Below are 17317 nucleotides of genomic sequence, written 5' to 3'. Positions count from 1 at the left end.
CTGAAAATTATTCTTTTTCTTTGTAGATAGTATCAAGTCAATTTTCATATTGTACTGTGTATCATTTATGTAAATTACTTACCACGTAAATGGGGAAGTTCTCTCATTTCTTGAATGCTTTTGCTGACCAGTTTTTGTGCACATCAATAAAGGAACTAGCCAGTGTTAGATGTAATTGCTTTAGTGGTTTATTGCCTTTGCATTTCTCGATGTCTTAAAAGCACGGGACTATCAAAATGTAAAGGGAAGGAACAAAAAAAACCAAAAACACACACTCTTAGTTCCTTTCATGTTTAGCACTGATAGGTATACTTGTTGGCTGTAAGTCAAGAATGCTTTGATCTCCGCTGCTCGACCATGTTCGTACACCCACACCATCACCCTCCAACCTCACTGGTCTCATCTGCCCATGAACAGAGCTTGCCTTGCGTTGGGGTTTGTTGTCAAGCTTATTGAAACCCACAAACAAGCTCCGTTGGGTTCCCCTAGATAGTTCCATCCTCACAACTGCAGGAGACAAGGACAAGCTCGGACAGGATGTCTTTGCATGCATTCTCTTCTTAGAGGCCAAGACTGGAGCTTGTTCCAAAGACGGGCACCTCTGCATGGATCTGGATTCACAGAACTGTTTGCTGTCGATGCAGAGGGCCTGGGTGTTCTGGACCATGGATTTGAGAGAAACGGGAGCCAGTGAGGCTGCTTTAGATATGTCAGATATTTCTTTCCTCTGCAAGCCAATACCAGGTACATACAACTCTGTGTTCTGCTGATCAGTAAGATTGACCTGGGCACTACTAGCAGGGAGTGCTGTGCTAGTTGTCTTAATGTCATTGCCACTCCATGTGAGAGGGTTGTAGATGACATGCCAGTCCACAGGGCAGCAGATGGACTGTCGTAACCATGTCTTGATACAGCCAGAATGAAACTGCAGTGCCAGGAAGAGAAAGGTTTGTTATAGACCCTATTCTTTTACCCAATCTTATCATTTTGATGTTCTCAGATGATTAACAAGTGCACCATTACAGACTGCTATACGAACTTCACGGTATTCATAGATTTTTTTTCCTTTCTGGAAAGTTACCTTGTGTCGACAGGGGAGAGTTTTAACCTGCTGGCCCACGTGGAAGCTCTGAAGGCAAAGGCGACACTGTACTCCATGTTCCAGTAGTCGGGAACGTTGGTGAACTTGTATTACTGGGAACATCCTCAAAACGTGCTCTGGAACCACATCTGACATTACAGCAGTTTCACTGCTGTAACACGAAAGGGGAAGTTTATGTTAAATATATTTAAGCAATTAGAATAATTGTTGATTAGGCGATATATCCCTACTTACTTAGTGTTCGTCTCTTGATTGACAGTTAAGCTTTTCTTGCTTTCCATCATTACTTGCCATGATTGATTTCTTTTCTGCAGAATCATATTAAGGCCAGTTAGAAAGCATGGCCATTTAACATGACAAAACTCCACATTTACAGGCCAAATGGAACGTGGAAAATAAAAACTCACCATTCTCACGGCAAAGCTGTGTTGAGGATGGCAGTTTCTCTTAAAGCAGTCCTCACACAGGTGGTAATAACTGCACACACTGCACCTACAGCGTGAAGGCAGATTTAACTTAATTACGTGGAAGATTAAACAAGTAATGGAGTTTTTGTCTCCGGAGTCTGTCTCGACTTTTTATAAAAGCTGACCAAACAATGGAGTCTGCATTCCCAACCATTTAGTCTCAACACTTACCTATCTAATTGTGATGGCTTTATCTAAAGAACCTGGACGGGTAAACAACTAGAAATGATTCTGAATGAGCTTCAATTGATTTCATAAAAAATGTTTAATGCTTTAAAGGTAAATAGGCTGAATTTACACCAGTGACACAAGGAATTCTTCTGTGATCACTACTTTTGTCCACCTACAGTGCATGATGTTCTTTGGGTAGATATTCTGTAAGCAAGGTCTTGATTATGATTCTAATTTCACTGACGACACCCAGATCAATGTTTACTCCAAGCTTTGTTGAAGTTGATTATTTTCCTTTAGCAGCATGTCCCACAGTATTTTAGAATACTGTACTTTCTATCCATTTATAGTTATATTTAACGTTATGGAACAGCCATAAAACTGTTTAGTTACAGTTATCACTTACGGTATTGCAAAGAAAATTAATCAACACCTTCTGGCCAATCAGATTTGAGAGTTCAACAGTGCTGTGGTATAATTCTGATCAAAACCTGAAAACTTTAGAAATCCAGCTTTTTAAAATGTTCAGAAATCTGTTCAAGTTCTGTCAAAGTTAATTATCATTAGTATTATAATTATTATTAGAGATGCACCGATACTAAATTTCTCAGCCGATACCGATAACCAGAGTAATTCAGAGTGATATCGGCCGATTCCGATAACCGATACCGATAGTTCTGCCTTTTATGCCTTCTTTTAAAGTAATAATAATTCATTCTACAATTCTGAAGGAAATGCTAATAAAAACTTTATTCTCTCCATTTCATCAAGTTGTTTGACAGTAACTGGTCTCATAAACAGAAAACACATGACTCTAATTAACATTAACACATGAACTAAATTCTGAAGATTAAAGTAAGATTTCGTAACTTATTGAATGTTATTAATTCATATTAACGTTGACTGAAATCTAAAAAAACTCCTGTTAGTCTCACACTCACTCACCACAAACAAAAGCATTTCTACTTCATCACTGACATCAAACTGGTAATATATAATATCAACTTTTTTATATATTAACATTAACTGGATATAAAATATACTACTCTACAAATATATTTTTTCTGTGCAATATATACTTTTTTGTCAACTCATCTTCATTTAAATCTTTCAACGGTGTACTGGTGCTTTAATTCAGCGCGAGCAGCTTGGCAAGAAAAAAATTAGACCCGACGCTGAAACTGCTGCAGCTTCTGGTGTAACATTTTCGCAGTGCAGACTGTAGTTTTGTCATCATTCCACACAAAAGACATCTTCTTTATACACAGCACGAAATTTATGTGTTTTCCCTCCCTCTTTTGATTGACAGGATATAATCGGCCCTGATCATCGGATGTTTTTAAACTATCAGCCAATTGCGTGAAAAATTGCCTTTATCAGCTGATACCAATTATTGGTCGATACATCGGTGCATCTCTCATTATTATCATTAGTATTATCATTAGTATCATAATTATTTTTTAATCAAAATTTGTGGATATCATCAAAAACGACTAACTTGCTTATTAACGGAAGATTTCACCTACTTAAAACATTTTCCAACAACAGGACAGATTCTGCAGTTGTTGCATGGGATCCCCAGGTGTTTCTCCAAACGCTCTCTCTCTGAGGAGGTACACAGCTGACCAGCATTTTTCACCTGAATTTATACAAGCAGCCATATAGTATACACATACTGGGCTTTTACATTTACGAAGGCTTATGTACCCGCTAAAATAAGAATTCCAAGGTTTAAGTACTTGGGAAAATTCCATGTGCTACATGCTATTTCAAGCCTGCCCTACCTGTTCCAGCAGCATCTTTAACATGCAAAAGTCCTCCCGGCACAGTGGACACTTCACCATGCCGTCTGTCTTGGACCTGCTCTGATGGTCAGCCCACACTTTCATGCAGGAGATATGAATGTTGTTTCCGCATCCAAACCTTTACATTGACAAAACTGGCATAAGCAACTGCATAAGCCGTGGTGTGTGGCTGTAAAACGAGACCTTAGCAATCTATAATGGTTTATCTTTAACAATAGTTCAGACATAAGCGTTAGTATTACTTTTAATAATAATTTAGTAAGTCTACATGTTCCAGATTATGGCATTTTTGAGTTATTGGCAAATCGATACATCAACCAGGCCCTAATACGAACCTGCAATGCGCCACTGGAAGTCTTTTTCTAAGCAGTTCTTCTTGACAGATGGGACAGATATCGTCATCCCTAATGTCTTTCTTCCTGATCGTACCATCATCTTCCTCACTAGAGCAAAGCTGTGCAGGGGCTGATGGGACGCTGATGTCTGTCCTGTACGGACGCTGTAACACCTCCAGGATCTGTCTCTCTACAAGACCTGGCTGGAAACAGTCTGGACAAGAAGAGACATAAGAGAATATCTACGAGATCAGTGTGACTTAAAAAAAAATAAAAAAATAAAAAAAACATTAAAATGAAAAATATATAAAGTACAAAAAGAAAAATACAGAACATGGACAACTCACATTCATGATCTCTTGGTAGCCTAAATTTGCGCATCAAAACCCTGCAATGATGAAATTAAGTGATGAGACATAATGGGTGCCAAAAATGAGATCTACACTATGGGCTGTAATCGGAGTTGAGTTCAGAGTTGAGTTAAATCATGACCGCTACCTTGACCTCACTGTGCGTATAATAAAAATGAAATGCAAAATAACAGGATGTGCTGGATCGAGTGCTATTTTATAACCTGCTCAATAATGCGAGTGGAAGCCATATTGTTTACAGTGATTATTGTGATCGTTAAAACTAATACTAATCATGCAGAAATACTTTTGCAGATATACAAGAATGTTATTAGCTGTTTCAATGCTCGCCATCTAATTTATACGATATCTTTTTTTTTTCTTTTTAGTTTTCCATTTTTTAATGGTCTCATGCTTTAACGTTACATCACATTACATTTGACAGCAAGGAATAAATGTTTTCAGTCTGTGTTTTGTAGACACAATTTTTAACCTTGTTTTTCAAGGTGGTGGTCTAGATGCTCTTGAAAAGCGCCGCCTCGGACGCTTCTACTCAAGAAATATCTCGTCAATTGCAATATTTAATAATTTGAATGTAGAGCCCAGGAAAATCAACTCAAGCAGGTGCACAACCCCACTCTGAACACGAGTAACTTTCCCTGCATAAATGTTGAGGAAACTTTTTGACAGTCCACAGTGTGACGTTTTAAAACGTGTTACCTACCAGCAGATGTGTTTGCAGAGGTCCTTCTCTTTCTGGAAGGTTCCACAAGTGCACGTGTGAGGATCACCCAGGAATACCTGAAATGTTTTTGTCTGTTTGTTTGTTTGTTTTTAACCCAGAAACTTTGTGAAACACCCGACAAATATAAACAGTTACCAGAAATGGTTTTTAAAAATCTCACTTTGTAGTTTTTGGGTTCTCTATCTTCTTTGAGAAGGAACCCTGTAGGCCCAAATTCTTTCAGGATGAAAATGGTGGTGTTGAGGGACTCATCTTGATGCCAACTAACAGCATCGTTCGCTGCTTTTCTCCAAACTCTTTTTCGGAGCATTATTCCGTCTATCTACCTAATTAGCTAGTTTTTACCCAATACTTACAGATGAGCAAGTTTTCAGGTAGTTTTGCCAATAAAAGCTTCCCAACCTCTCCTGATAAAAATAAAGTCTGTACTCCGACGAGCTAAAACATATGTTGAAAATATACCACCTCGCTATAGCTACCGTTACCACAACGCCACTTTTACACCGAATCTCAAATTGACGCAATTTTAACACAAATAACTCTACATAGTCATCACAAGCCCGTTGTTTTACACACTATGTAGTGTTCTTCTGTGTAACCTACGGAACAATTTGGAATTCAGACCAAGCCACTTCTGTTAGGTGTTTCTATAGCAACCGAAAACCAGGTTTTTATCTGTAAAGAGCCACAAGATGGCGACAGCGGACTTTGTCTAATATTGTGTTCTGTGTTGGGTGAAAGTCTGATTCTCAGGCAAAAAATACAAGACAGTTTCTTATATACTGCTTTATAGTATACCAAGTAACACATATTAAACGCAACATTTCAGCATTTTAATCAAAATCAATGAGCTAACTGGTCTTACATTTGATCAGATTGTAATGTTGAGACTGCCCCTGCTATAGATATTTGAAATGTGCTTGGTCTTAGAGGAAAAGTCCACTCTTAAACACATTAAACATGCTTCTATTGAAACATTTCTGATCTGTTTAGTGATTCTGGTGCTGATTTGTTGGTTGGAGTTGTATTTTCGATATTCCTGTGAGAAGTTAGTGGCTGTCTGCCATGCCAGCGTCACAAGAAGACATTGCTCTTGGTAGCACAGTTACAGTGGCGTTTAACAGACAAAAAAAATCAGTCAGGTATAACAGTCAGGTTTCATTGTTAGCCCCTAAGTAGAGCAGGTAGTCAGATACACCTTGTGGGAAATGAACTACATCTACAAAAATATGGAAAAGAAAAGTGTCGCTGCTGTCTAGGAAGAGGAAGGTTCAGTTCCAATTCGGTTCCAGATAAGTGAAGAACCATATTGTGTGTTCTGGCAACATCTGCTTTTTCACGCTGTTTCTGAATTGCAATGGGAGGTCACGTTAAGGACGATTAGGGAACTACTATAAAACAAGGCATGAAACAGGCAGACACATTTGCGTCAGCACCAGTGAAGCAAATGTGAAACATTGCCTGTATTGCCCAACATGATTACACACCAGGGCTTTCCAGAGACCGGGTTACGTTAATGAATCACTCCTGTAGGCTACATCTACTTTATCCTCAAGCACACCATCTAGACCTGCTAATTAAATGATTATTAGGGAGATTACCAAAGTGTACATATGTGAAATATTAAATTTAACAACAAGGCTAATCTGCTAACAAGACATGATACAATTACTTTGTTACTGTACGTAGGTACAGGTATCTGTACATTACTCAACCTAATACTTCTGACTTTTACTATATTTCAATTATCTTCTTTCTACTCACTATGTTTTCAAACACTGCTACTTTTCTCTATAATCATATATTTGTAAAGTCATAAAGTGATTTTTTTTTAGCATTAGACCGCTTCAAAAAACAAATCTAAACTTTAATACAACCCCAATTTCAAAAAAGTTGGGACGGTACGGAAACTAAAACCCCAAAAGAGTCATTTGAAAATTCAGTTCACCCTGTGCTATATTGAAAACACTATTTGATGTTTTACTTTGTGAATTTAATTTATTTTTGAAAATACACACTCATTTCAAATCTGATGACTGCAACACACTCCAAAAAAGCTGGGACAGTTAACTGATTACCACTGTGTAACATCACCTTTTCTTTAAATAACACTTATTAATCGTTTGGGACTGAAGACACCAATTGGTTAAGTTTAGCAAGCAGAATTTTCCGCCATTCCTCCATTATGCATTTCTTCATCTGCGCATCTGTACAGGGCCTTTGTTGCCTTATTTTGCGCTTTATAATGCGCCACACATTCTCAATTGGAGACAGGTCAGGACTGCAGGCAATCCATGTTAGCACCCGCAATCTCTGCTTACGCAACCATGCGCTTGTAATCCAGGCAGAATGTGGTTTGGAGTTGTCCTGATCTGGATGGCACCATATGTTGTTCCAAAATGTGGAAGTTACCCATGCCATGGATACAGACACACCCCCATACCATGGGAGATGCTGGCTTTTGGACCTGACGCTGATAACAGCTTGGATGGTACTTTTCCTCTTTGGCCCAGAGAACACAACGGCTGTTTTGTCTTAAAACTATTTGAAATGTTACTCGTCAGACCACAAAACACGATTCCACTGTGCTACTGTCCATCTCAGATGAGACCGAGCCCAGATAAGTCAGCGGCGCTTCTGGACAGTGTTGATGTATGGCTTCTGCTTTGCATAGTAAAGCCTTAACTTGCATCTGTGGATGCAATGGCAAATGGTGTTAACTGACAAAGGTTTACCAAAGTATTCCTGAGCCCATGTCAGGATATCCATTACAGACTCATGACGGTTTTTAAGACAGTGACGTCTGAAGGATCGGAGATCATGCACATTCAGAAGTGGTTTTCAGCCTTGCTCTTTACGCACGAGATTTAACTGGATTCCTTGAATCTTTTAATTATATTGTGCACTGTAGAAGGTGAAATGCCCAAACTCCTGCCAATTTGTCTTTGGGGAATGTTATTCTCAAAGTGTTGGATTATTCACTTATACACTGACACATATGTTGGGAGATTGGCGAGCCTTGACCCATCCTTGCTTTTGAAGGACTAGGCCTTTTTTGGAAGCTCCTTATATATTATGATTAAACGATTGCCTCACTTGTTTCACATCACCTTCTTAATTCAACTTGTCACATCGCTATTAGTCCTAAATTGCCCCGTCCCTAAATTGCCCCGTTTTTTGGAACATGTTGTATGCATCAATTTAATATATATATATATATATATATATATATATATATATATATATATATATATATATATATATATATATATATATCTCTTCAAAAAAACAAAAAAAAAACAACAACTATGCAGTTGGTTAGGTAAAACATCAAATATCTTGTCTTTATACATTTTATGTTTAAATAAAAGTCAAAATACATTTACAAATTACTCCTCTTTGTTTTTATTAGCATTTTCCATTCTGTTCCAACTTTTTCAGAGTTGGGGTTGTAGATCTGACAGTGACAATGAGACCTAATACCCATCTTTGTAATCTATCTACTGTTAGGTACACTTTCTTTGCATTGTGACAGTTAGCGATTATCATTCAGCTAGTTATTATCATGCTAGCTAGACTGCAGAAAGCTGTATCTAGTTAGCATTAGCTAATGTTTTCCCACTTTCCTTGGTTTCTTGGTGAAAACAGCACTAATTTGCCATCAGGAACTAAAATCTGTGTGTGTTTTGAAATTTAAATGTCTGTTATTTTTTTCACTTATACACTTTAAGAGCATTTACTTGAACTTTTACCAGAGGATTTATTTAATCGCAATTTTACTTGTGAGTGAAGAATTTCTGGACATTTATCACCTCTGTTGCTAACATGGCTGAAATATTATCGTGTATCTCATTGAACAGAAGCAAAATACTTTCTTCAACTGTAATAACCCTAACAAATGTCAAGATTTTTAATTACATTACAAATTTCCACCATGTCCTATAAGAGCGACTCGAGAGAGTGATGGTGATGATAGACAACTTTCCCGGCCCTCCGTATAAAAGCAGGTTGTAATGGATTGCGTCATCAAAACATCTGCTGACCCAACAGATGCAGCCCAGTTCACCATTTCAAATCATTTCGAATTTGACAACTCCCAGTTTTATTGACCATGAAAAATGGCCATCACGTCTGTTTCAATTAACATCACTTTGGTGATGTTATACTCGGTGTATATTTATTTTCTATTTTGACATGTGCAGTACATTTAACATTGCGCCAGTTCTAATTGTGTGAGACCAAAATCATCAAGACATATACAGACGCAGAGGTGATCTTCAGACGCCTTCATGACAAATTAAGAAGGCAAATATATTTATTTTGAACCATTTATGTTTCACAAGTAATGCAAATAGTGTATTTTAGGGTGTTAATAGTGATATTACTAATGGACCTAACAGATGCCCACATTTTTGACTTCTTGCTTTTGATTCTTTTCAAACTAATTTATGCTGATTTTGCATTGCGTTTCAATATTTTGTCATATTCTGTCATCTACAATGCACAGATCACATATATTTGATATATAATTTCATATTATATACAATTATATACATTTTAATGATAATTATGGCCAGTGTCCATAGGGCTACACGACACCTCCATCATGACATGTCAAAGGAAATGTCATGTAGCCTTATGAACTTAAGTGAAGAGTTAACAAATGTTATATTAAAGGGTGTATAAAATTGCACCCTATCCACTGTATAAGCACTATTTGGGGAGTTTTGCTCCTTTTTTTTTTAAATGTCAGAGAATGTCTAGCTCCGTATATTGGAGAATATCCACCCATAAAGTCCCTGCTATAAGTGCACAAAAATGCAACCTAGTAGAGTGAGAATACCCATAATGCATTTTGGAAAGCAGCAACAGGGAATAGGGCACTGTTTCGGAAAGATGTGAGTGAATTTCTTTTGCAAGTTCTTTATTTAAAGTCAGGATTTCCCAACCAGGGGATTGTGGTGGCTTTGCAAAAAAAAAAATGTTATAAAAATTTCACAATTTGAAAAAGTAACGTTTTTTTTTTTTTTATTGCCATTTATTACAACATTCTCACTCAATGTTAGCCTGCTTAAAGGTTTTAAGGTGTACTTAAAGCAAATAATTTAGGTAGAAAGGGTTCAGCTGATAAAAAAAATACGTTTCCATATACATCCTGCATTTCTTTTTGAATTATACATTTTTATGAACGCATAGAAAGCCAGGAATACGTTATGAAACCTTTTGTTGTAATTGACTTTGACTGTGATGGCACTTTCCCCCACAATGCCTTGCTGCATGGTGAGAGGACAAGGAGGGGTTGCCCCATGGGAACCTGAACCGGAGCAGACGCAGCCCATTTAGAGTGTATGAGCATTTATTTTAGAGGGCTGAGACTGTATCGTGTCCCATGTGGGTGTTCACCGTGACCGGCCACATCCACCGAGCTGATCTCTTCCTGATTAGGGTGTGTGTGTGTGTGTGTGTGTGTTATAAACTGTGCCAGATTTGTATTCACATGGAACTGCAAATAAAAAACAAAACAGCTTTGCAATGTAATAAAAAAAAATGCACAAAAACGGGGGGGAGTGGAAAAAATGGAATTGAATGTGAAAGGGAGACAAACAGAGTGATACAGAAAGATAGAAAGATAAGACACAGGAGATAGGAGAGAAAACAGGGCTGTGATCTCTTGTTCCTGTTTGGATAAGTGGAGGTGCAGCGGAGACACAGGCTTTCCTGCTTGGTGTAAATCATACAGCCAATAATAAGTCTGTTTTCCTATTATAGCCATAATGCAAGCTCACAAAGATAAACACACACACACACACACACACACACACACACACACACACACACACACACACACACACACACACACACACACACACACACACACACACAGGCTTATACATCAGTGTCACACAAAGGCCCAAAAGACATTTATAGCTGTAAAAATCCACAGAGAAACAGCATACACTCCTAAACTGTTAAAAAAAAAAAAAACACAACACATTAATCCATGACAACTAATCCATTATGCAAGGAATAAAACACTCATAAAATATCATTGACATTGGCCACACACACACACACACACACACACACACACACACACACACACACACACACACACACACACACACACACACACAGTTGATTATTTTCCTATATACGCACATCCTGAAGTCTTTTATTCCTCATATACCATAGTAATTTGCTAACAATTGTTTTTAATCCATTTGTAGTTCAATTAAATGTTTAAACAAGCTGTAAAGCAGCTATATACAGTCATTCTCTCACCTCTTCTCTTTTGAAGTTAATATGAGCAAAAACTCAAAAACTGTTATGCAAGTCCTTATGTAACTTGTTATGACAGCAACAATAACGTATTAGAACAGGCACATTAAAATAAACCTGTGATTTGCAGCTGCACTATTGTCAGAGCTGCTGTAACAGAAAATTAATCAACTCCTCCTGACCAATCAGAATCCAGATCTCAACAGCACTGTGGAGTAAAGATTATATAATGAACACTGTATTCTATTGAAGTACTGCCACAAGTGCTGACCTATGGAAGGGAGTATACAAGAGTCACATCTATAGCACACACACAATTTCACAGCATAATAGTTACACCCAGTGAATCAACCCATAAGGGCATGCGTTCAAGAGGCTTTATTCTTTCGTTACTTATATTACCTTAACTTTTTTTTTCTTCAGAGGAAGGAAGAGCACAGGAAAGGAGCAGGCTAAAAGTTCACCTAGCACATGTTGTAGGGTCATGACCTTGTTCAGCACCAGCAGAGGCAACGCTCTCTGTCTTTTGTATTCCTTCATGTGCCACTTGTATACACACATGCACACGCACATGCACACAGACACACACACACACACACACACACACACACACACACACACACACCCCTTTACAGTGCTGATCTATTTAAGAGTCTGGCAAAATAGATATTAAGATGCGAATATAAAGTTAACAAGCTACACAAGATTTCACCCTCTCTGAACATATAATACAGTTGGGTGCAAAAGTTTGCACACCCTTGCTTCAAAGATATGAAAAACAATGAGATGAGTTTTACAGTGTTAATAAAAGTAACAAGAAATGGTAAAAATGTGCATGGGTGTGCGCAAATTATATTTATTTCCCCCCCAGTTATTTTTCTTCCTGTCTTTGTGTCTGTGACTGACCGATATGAAATGTGGAAAAGTAAATAAAGGGAATGATAACTTAAACTACAGTATAAATTATATAAGGACTAATGAATGAAGAAAAATTTAAATGCAACGAGGAGTTTGTTTACAGTGACAGTGTTCTCTTACGGGCAACAGTGTTCTCTTTGGATAAACCACTTGGTGTCATGCTGCTTTAGGAAAATAATCAGTGACACTGTGGTGTGATGAAGCAAGGATACTGTTACCCCACTGAAGTTGATTATTTTCTAAAAAAAAAAAAAAAACAAACAAAAAAAAACGAAACCCAGCATGTCCTGAAGTGTTTTATACCTCTTATCCCACAGCAATTTGCCAGTACTAGCATTTATTTATTAATTAAAGAACAACTTTTTGCCATATTTCAATGTCATACTTTTTATCTGTTTATAGTTACATTTAATGTTGTGGAACGTAAGTGAAACATTCAGTTCACTCACTCACCAGACTTTCTTGAAGTTTTAAAAAGAAGTGTATAGGTTGTATGGGTGGTGGTGGTGGGGGGCTGTAAACTTTTGTACTCAACTGTATAAGGATACTATTCCTTAATCTCTATTTTAGACAGCCAAGAACTTCATTTACAGTCAATGAAACACTGAAGAGTTCCTGTAAAGTGGGAAGTAAACACTAGAGCGTTCACCGGCACTACAGGTTGTAAGAAAGCGAGAGATTTGCTGGAATTATTGCGTGACAGATGCTAATGGATCACTGAAAGCTCTGTCTGGTCGTTCCCTGAAGTGTCTGGGCTCCGTTTGACCCCAAGCAATCAAGGGAATACAATATCCCAGTAAAAAAAAAAAAACTGCCACAGTCTGCCCCATGTCTTTTGTGTTTGTTTTTTTTAGCGGCTCTCTCTGAAGAGCTCGAATCCCACCGCGGACTCGCTCATGAAGAACAGCTGTATCAATAGATCTGATGCTGAGGATCATGACTCTGGTGGTTTGGCTCATCTGAATGCGATGTGGGTCTAGGGGGTGTTTGGTGAAGGCCAAAAACTACAGGAGGAGAACTCAGTGACTAAATTTATCTGCAGAAAATTATGAGTGAGGGTCAGACACAGAGCATGAGCATATTTCTGAACCATAAAATATTCTGCTTCAAGCTGGATTTAAAGCCCAAAAAAACTGGTTGAGAATTATAGGGAGGTTTGGTGTGGTGGTAGCTTCCCTAAAGACAGATATAAATGAACACCCCTGTAACAGGCCATACTATTTCTTCACTGTGGAAAAGCTTGGCTGTCTCATTACATATGTATTCATTGTGTAAAGATGAAACTAACTAACTTAGCTTTATACTTTAGTTGCTTGTGTACAGTATTACGTTTCCCCACACATGTTACTTATTTTCAGGCATAGAGAAAGCACAGAAATTTATACCTAAGGGAAAGTTTTGGGGTGTTCCCTCAAAGTTTTACGCAATTAAAAGTAATCATTTAAAACATGTACAGGATTAAATGTACTCAAAAGTAAAATGTCCAGGATCCCCGGGTTCAATCCTGTGCTCAGGTTACTCTTACGTGGAGTTTTACATGTATTCCGCATGTATATGAGTTTTCTGGTTTCCTCGCTGCTCCCAAAAAATGCAGCTAGGTGGATTGGTTATGCAAAATTTCCCCTAGGTATGAAGGTGTAATGAAACAGGATGCAAGTGCGTAAATTCTTAGCGAATCGAATACTCATAGTCGTAATCCAGAACAGGCAATCAGATCTTGGAAATAAGGCTTAGAATAGCACGATACTATTGGCAAGACTTCGCAACAAGACCAGAATACAAGAGGCTATATAAAAAACACAGAACACCTGTGGACATAATCAGTGGAAACACACCAATGAGGGGACAGGGGCGGAGACAAGACCTGAATCAAAACAAAGGCAAGTGTTAATGAAAACAACATAAAAAGCACATGGAGAGAAATTAAAACAAAACATGAGAACAGTGCTCATCTAGGAGAGGAGGAATTTGTGACAGAATGTATATGTGCACAGTGACCTACAATGGACTGGCACCACTCCCACCCAGTGGGGTGGACTTCAGATCCACTGCCACCCTGACCAGGATAAAGCCCTTGTATGTAATGGAATTGGAAATCAGGACATGTTTTACTTTACCAATTACAAATATGTAACTATTCACATGACTTATGTTTGTGCTATTTATTTTGTATTAGCAAAAAACAAAATCCTATATCATCACTATTGGATTGAATTGGGACAATTTTTTAAAATGAAATCAGGTTCATTTTTCTTACTTTAACCCTCTACTGCATGAATTACTACATTTACATCAAAAAATGTTTTTACGGATTCCAAATATAAAATATTGTAAAATTTGATTTTTTTTAATTTGGGGGTAGTTGGTAAATTGTTGCCGTACGGCAACAATGTGCAATTGTGGAAAGTATCATATAGTCAAAATAACAATATATAAAAGTACAACTCCAATTACTGAATTTTCCAGACTATACGTTTTTTTGCCACCTAGTAAACATATAAACGTTATATCTTCTAAAAAGCTATTACAGCTGTAAAAAGTATGTGGATGGATTTGCTCATTCAAAATACAAAATTAAATCCAAACATGTTTGGGTGAAGCATCTCTTTAATTCTTTCTCTTGAAACATAATATAAGGTGCAATTGCAAAATGGCTGACATTACAACCGTTTTTCTTACTTTGAATATGAAAAAAAATGTAAATATACTGTTAGAGAAGCCTTTTTGCTATGTTGTCCTGTTTCAATTCAACAATGCACATACCACGGTTCCATTATTGCATGTTGTTTCCAATTGACAACAATTACATTTTATCATGTAACAAAGTACTCAAAATATAGAAACTTGTTTAAATGACAAAAAGTAAATGTTAACTTATCTCAGATAGTGTTTCAGTTTTTCCCTCTAAGCTGTTTTGCCTAAATATTGAAAAATGTATCAGATTTGAGAGAGCACAAACGATGGCCTTCACCATGCCATGTGATTGCAAATGCAGTATTTCACAAAAGTGACTACACCCCTCACATTTTTGTAAATATTTGATTATATCTTTTCATGTGACAACACTGAAGAAATGACACTTTGCTACAATGTAAAGTAGTGAGTGTACAGCTTGTGTAACAGTGTAAATTTGCAAGTTCAACATGGCACCTCATGGCAAAGAACTCTCTGAGGAGCTGAAAAAAAGAATGGTTGCTCTACATAAAGATGGCTAAGGGTGTCAGCCTGTCAGTGCTCAGACCATACGCCGCACACTGCATCAAATTGGTCTGCATGGCTGTCGTCCCAGAAGGAAGCCTGTTCTAAAGATGATGCACAAGAAAGCCCGCAAACAGTTTGCTGAAGACAAGCAGACTAAGGACATGGATTACTGGAGCCATGTCCTGTGCTCTGATGAGACCAAGATAAACTTATTTGGTTCAGACGGTGTCAAGCATGTGTGGCGGCAACCAGGTGAGGAGTACAAAGACAAGTGTGTCTTGCCTACAGTCAAGCATGGTGGTGGGAGTGTCATGGTCTGGGGCTGCATGAGTGCTGCCTGCACTGGGGAGATACAGTTCATTGAGGGAACCACGAATGCCAACATGTACTGTGACATACTGAAGCAGAACATGATCCCCTCCCTTCGGAGAAGCATGATGACGACCCCAAACACACCTCCAAGACGACCACTGCCTTGCTAAAGAAGCTGAGGGTGAAGGTGATGGACTGGCCAAGCATGTCTCCAGACCTAAACCCTATTGAGCATCTGTGAGGCATCCTCAAACGGAAGGTGGAGGAGCACAAGGTCTCTAACATCCACCAGCTCCGTGATGTCGTCATGGAGGAGTGGAAGAGGACTCCAGTGGCAACCTGTGAAGCTCTGCTGAACTCCATGCCCAAGAGGGTTAAGGCAGTGCTGAAAATAATGGTGGCCACACAAAACATTCACACTTACGCGCAATTTGGACATTTTCACTTAGGGGTGTACTCACTTTTGTTGCCAGCGGGTTAGACATTAATGTCTGTGTGTTGAGTTATTTTGAGGGAACAGCAAATTTACACTGTTACACAAGCTGTACACTCACTACTTTACATTGTAGCAAAGTGTCATTTCTTCAGTGTTGTCACATGAAAAGATCTAATCAAATATTTACACAAATGTGAGGGGTGTACTCACTTGTGTGAGATACTGTAGTAGTTTTGTATTATTGCCTATCAAAAAATTGGAGATTAATTGTTGCCATATGGCAACACCATACTCTAAAGGGTTAATATCCAAACACTGAACAAACAGTCCTTGTGTAATGATGTTTGGTTGTGATGCCCATACAAATGACCATAAATTTGATTTGGTAATCAGTAAAAACTGTTTTTTTATCACTTACAAGTACTAATTTATAATTGTACTCATGTAAAATACAAGCATAGTAGAAAAGTAAAATTACTTAAGCATTGTCCACCTCTGATTATTTATAAACCATGCAAATAGTCGTATAGATTGATTTTAAAACAGTGTCTGAAGTTTACGAGCGCAGTTTATGGCCACAACTTCCTACTCTAGTCTTCAGTGTGTGAAATAGTCTGCCAGGTGACTTTCTGTGAACTTAATTCCCTCACTGTACCTTTGGCAACAAACAAAACAAAGCAAAAAAAGACATACTGGATTTCCAGTGAAAAGGTTTTATTTAGTCTTAGAGTAATAACTCATTCTGCAGGAGTCATTACAAGCTGTGTTTCCTTCCCAGACATATTTTACTGTCATATTAAACCAACGTAGTCTGGTTATGCACAATTTCTGTGATATTGACACGTGCCTAAATCACATATTTGCATTGTCTGAAATCATAGAGAGAGACACAAACTTCACACCGTCTGTTTGACTTTTTTTTTGTCTCTTTATCTGGGACACTAAATGCAAGCCAAAGACAAAGAGAAACATCTGGTTCTGCTCGGACTCTAAAATCCTTTGGCCCCTCTCCAGGCCCTGAGCGGAGCACCACACACACACACACACACACACACACACACACACACACACACACACACACACACACACACATATACACACCCAACCATATGGACATCACCAATCCAACTTGCTTAATAGACGTCCATCAAGTCTGTGTGCAATGTTATTATCCAGCCGGCAGCAGTGTGTTTGCT

At 38.1% G+C, this 17317-nt stretch overlaps 1 protein-coding gene across 1 annotated transcript; it reads right to left on the bottom strand.

The window, feature by feature from the left end:
* Positions 1–165: 165 nt before the first annotated feature.
* zswim2 (zinc finger, SWIM-type containing 2) lies at positions 166–5601 on the bottom strand. The gene is made up of 10 exons (XM_017480771.3): positions 5136–5601; positions 4955–5031; positions 4228–4268; positions 3881–4094; positions 3525–3663; positions 3267–3379; positions 1510–1594; positions 1337–1410; positions 1082–1253; positions 166–925 (listed from the first exon to the last, which is right to left on the bottom strand). The coding sequence occupies exons 1-10, from the start codon at positions 5283–5285 to the stop codon at positions 278–280; spliced, it is 1713 nt and encodes a 570-aa protein (XP_017336260.1). The 5' UTR covers positions 5286–5601; the 3' UTR covers positions 166–277.
* Positions 5602–17317: the final 11716 nt, after the last annotated feature.

Source organism: Ictalurus punctatus, chromosome 12 (assembly GCF_001660625.3).
Source record: "Ictalurus punctatus breed USDA103 chromosome 12, Coco_2.0, whole genome shotgun sequence".
NCBI classification, from domain to species: Eukaryota; Metazoa; Chordata; class Actinopteri; order Siluriformes; family Ictaluridae; genus Ictalurus; species Ictalurus punctatus.
The sequence above is the reverse complement of the archived record's forward strand: the minus strand, read 5'-3'. Positions and strand labels throughout refer to the sequence as shown.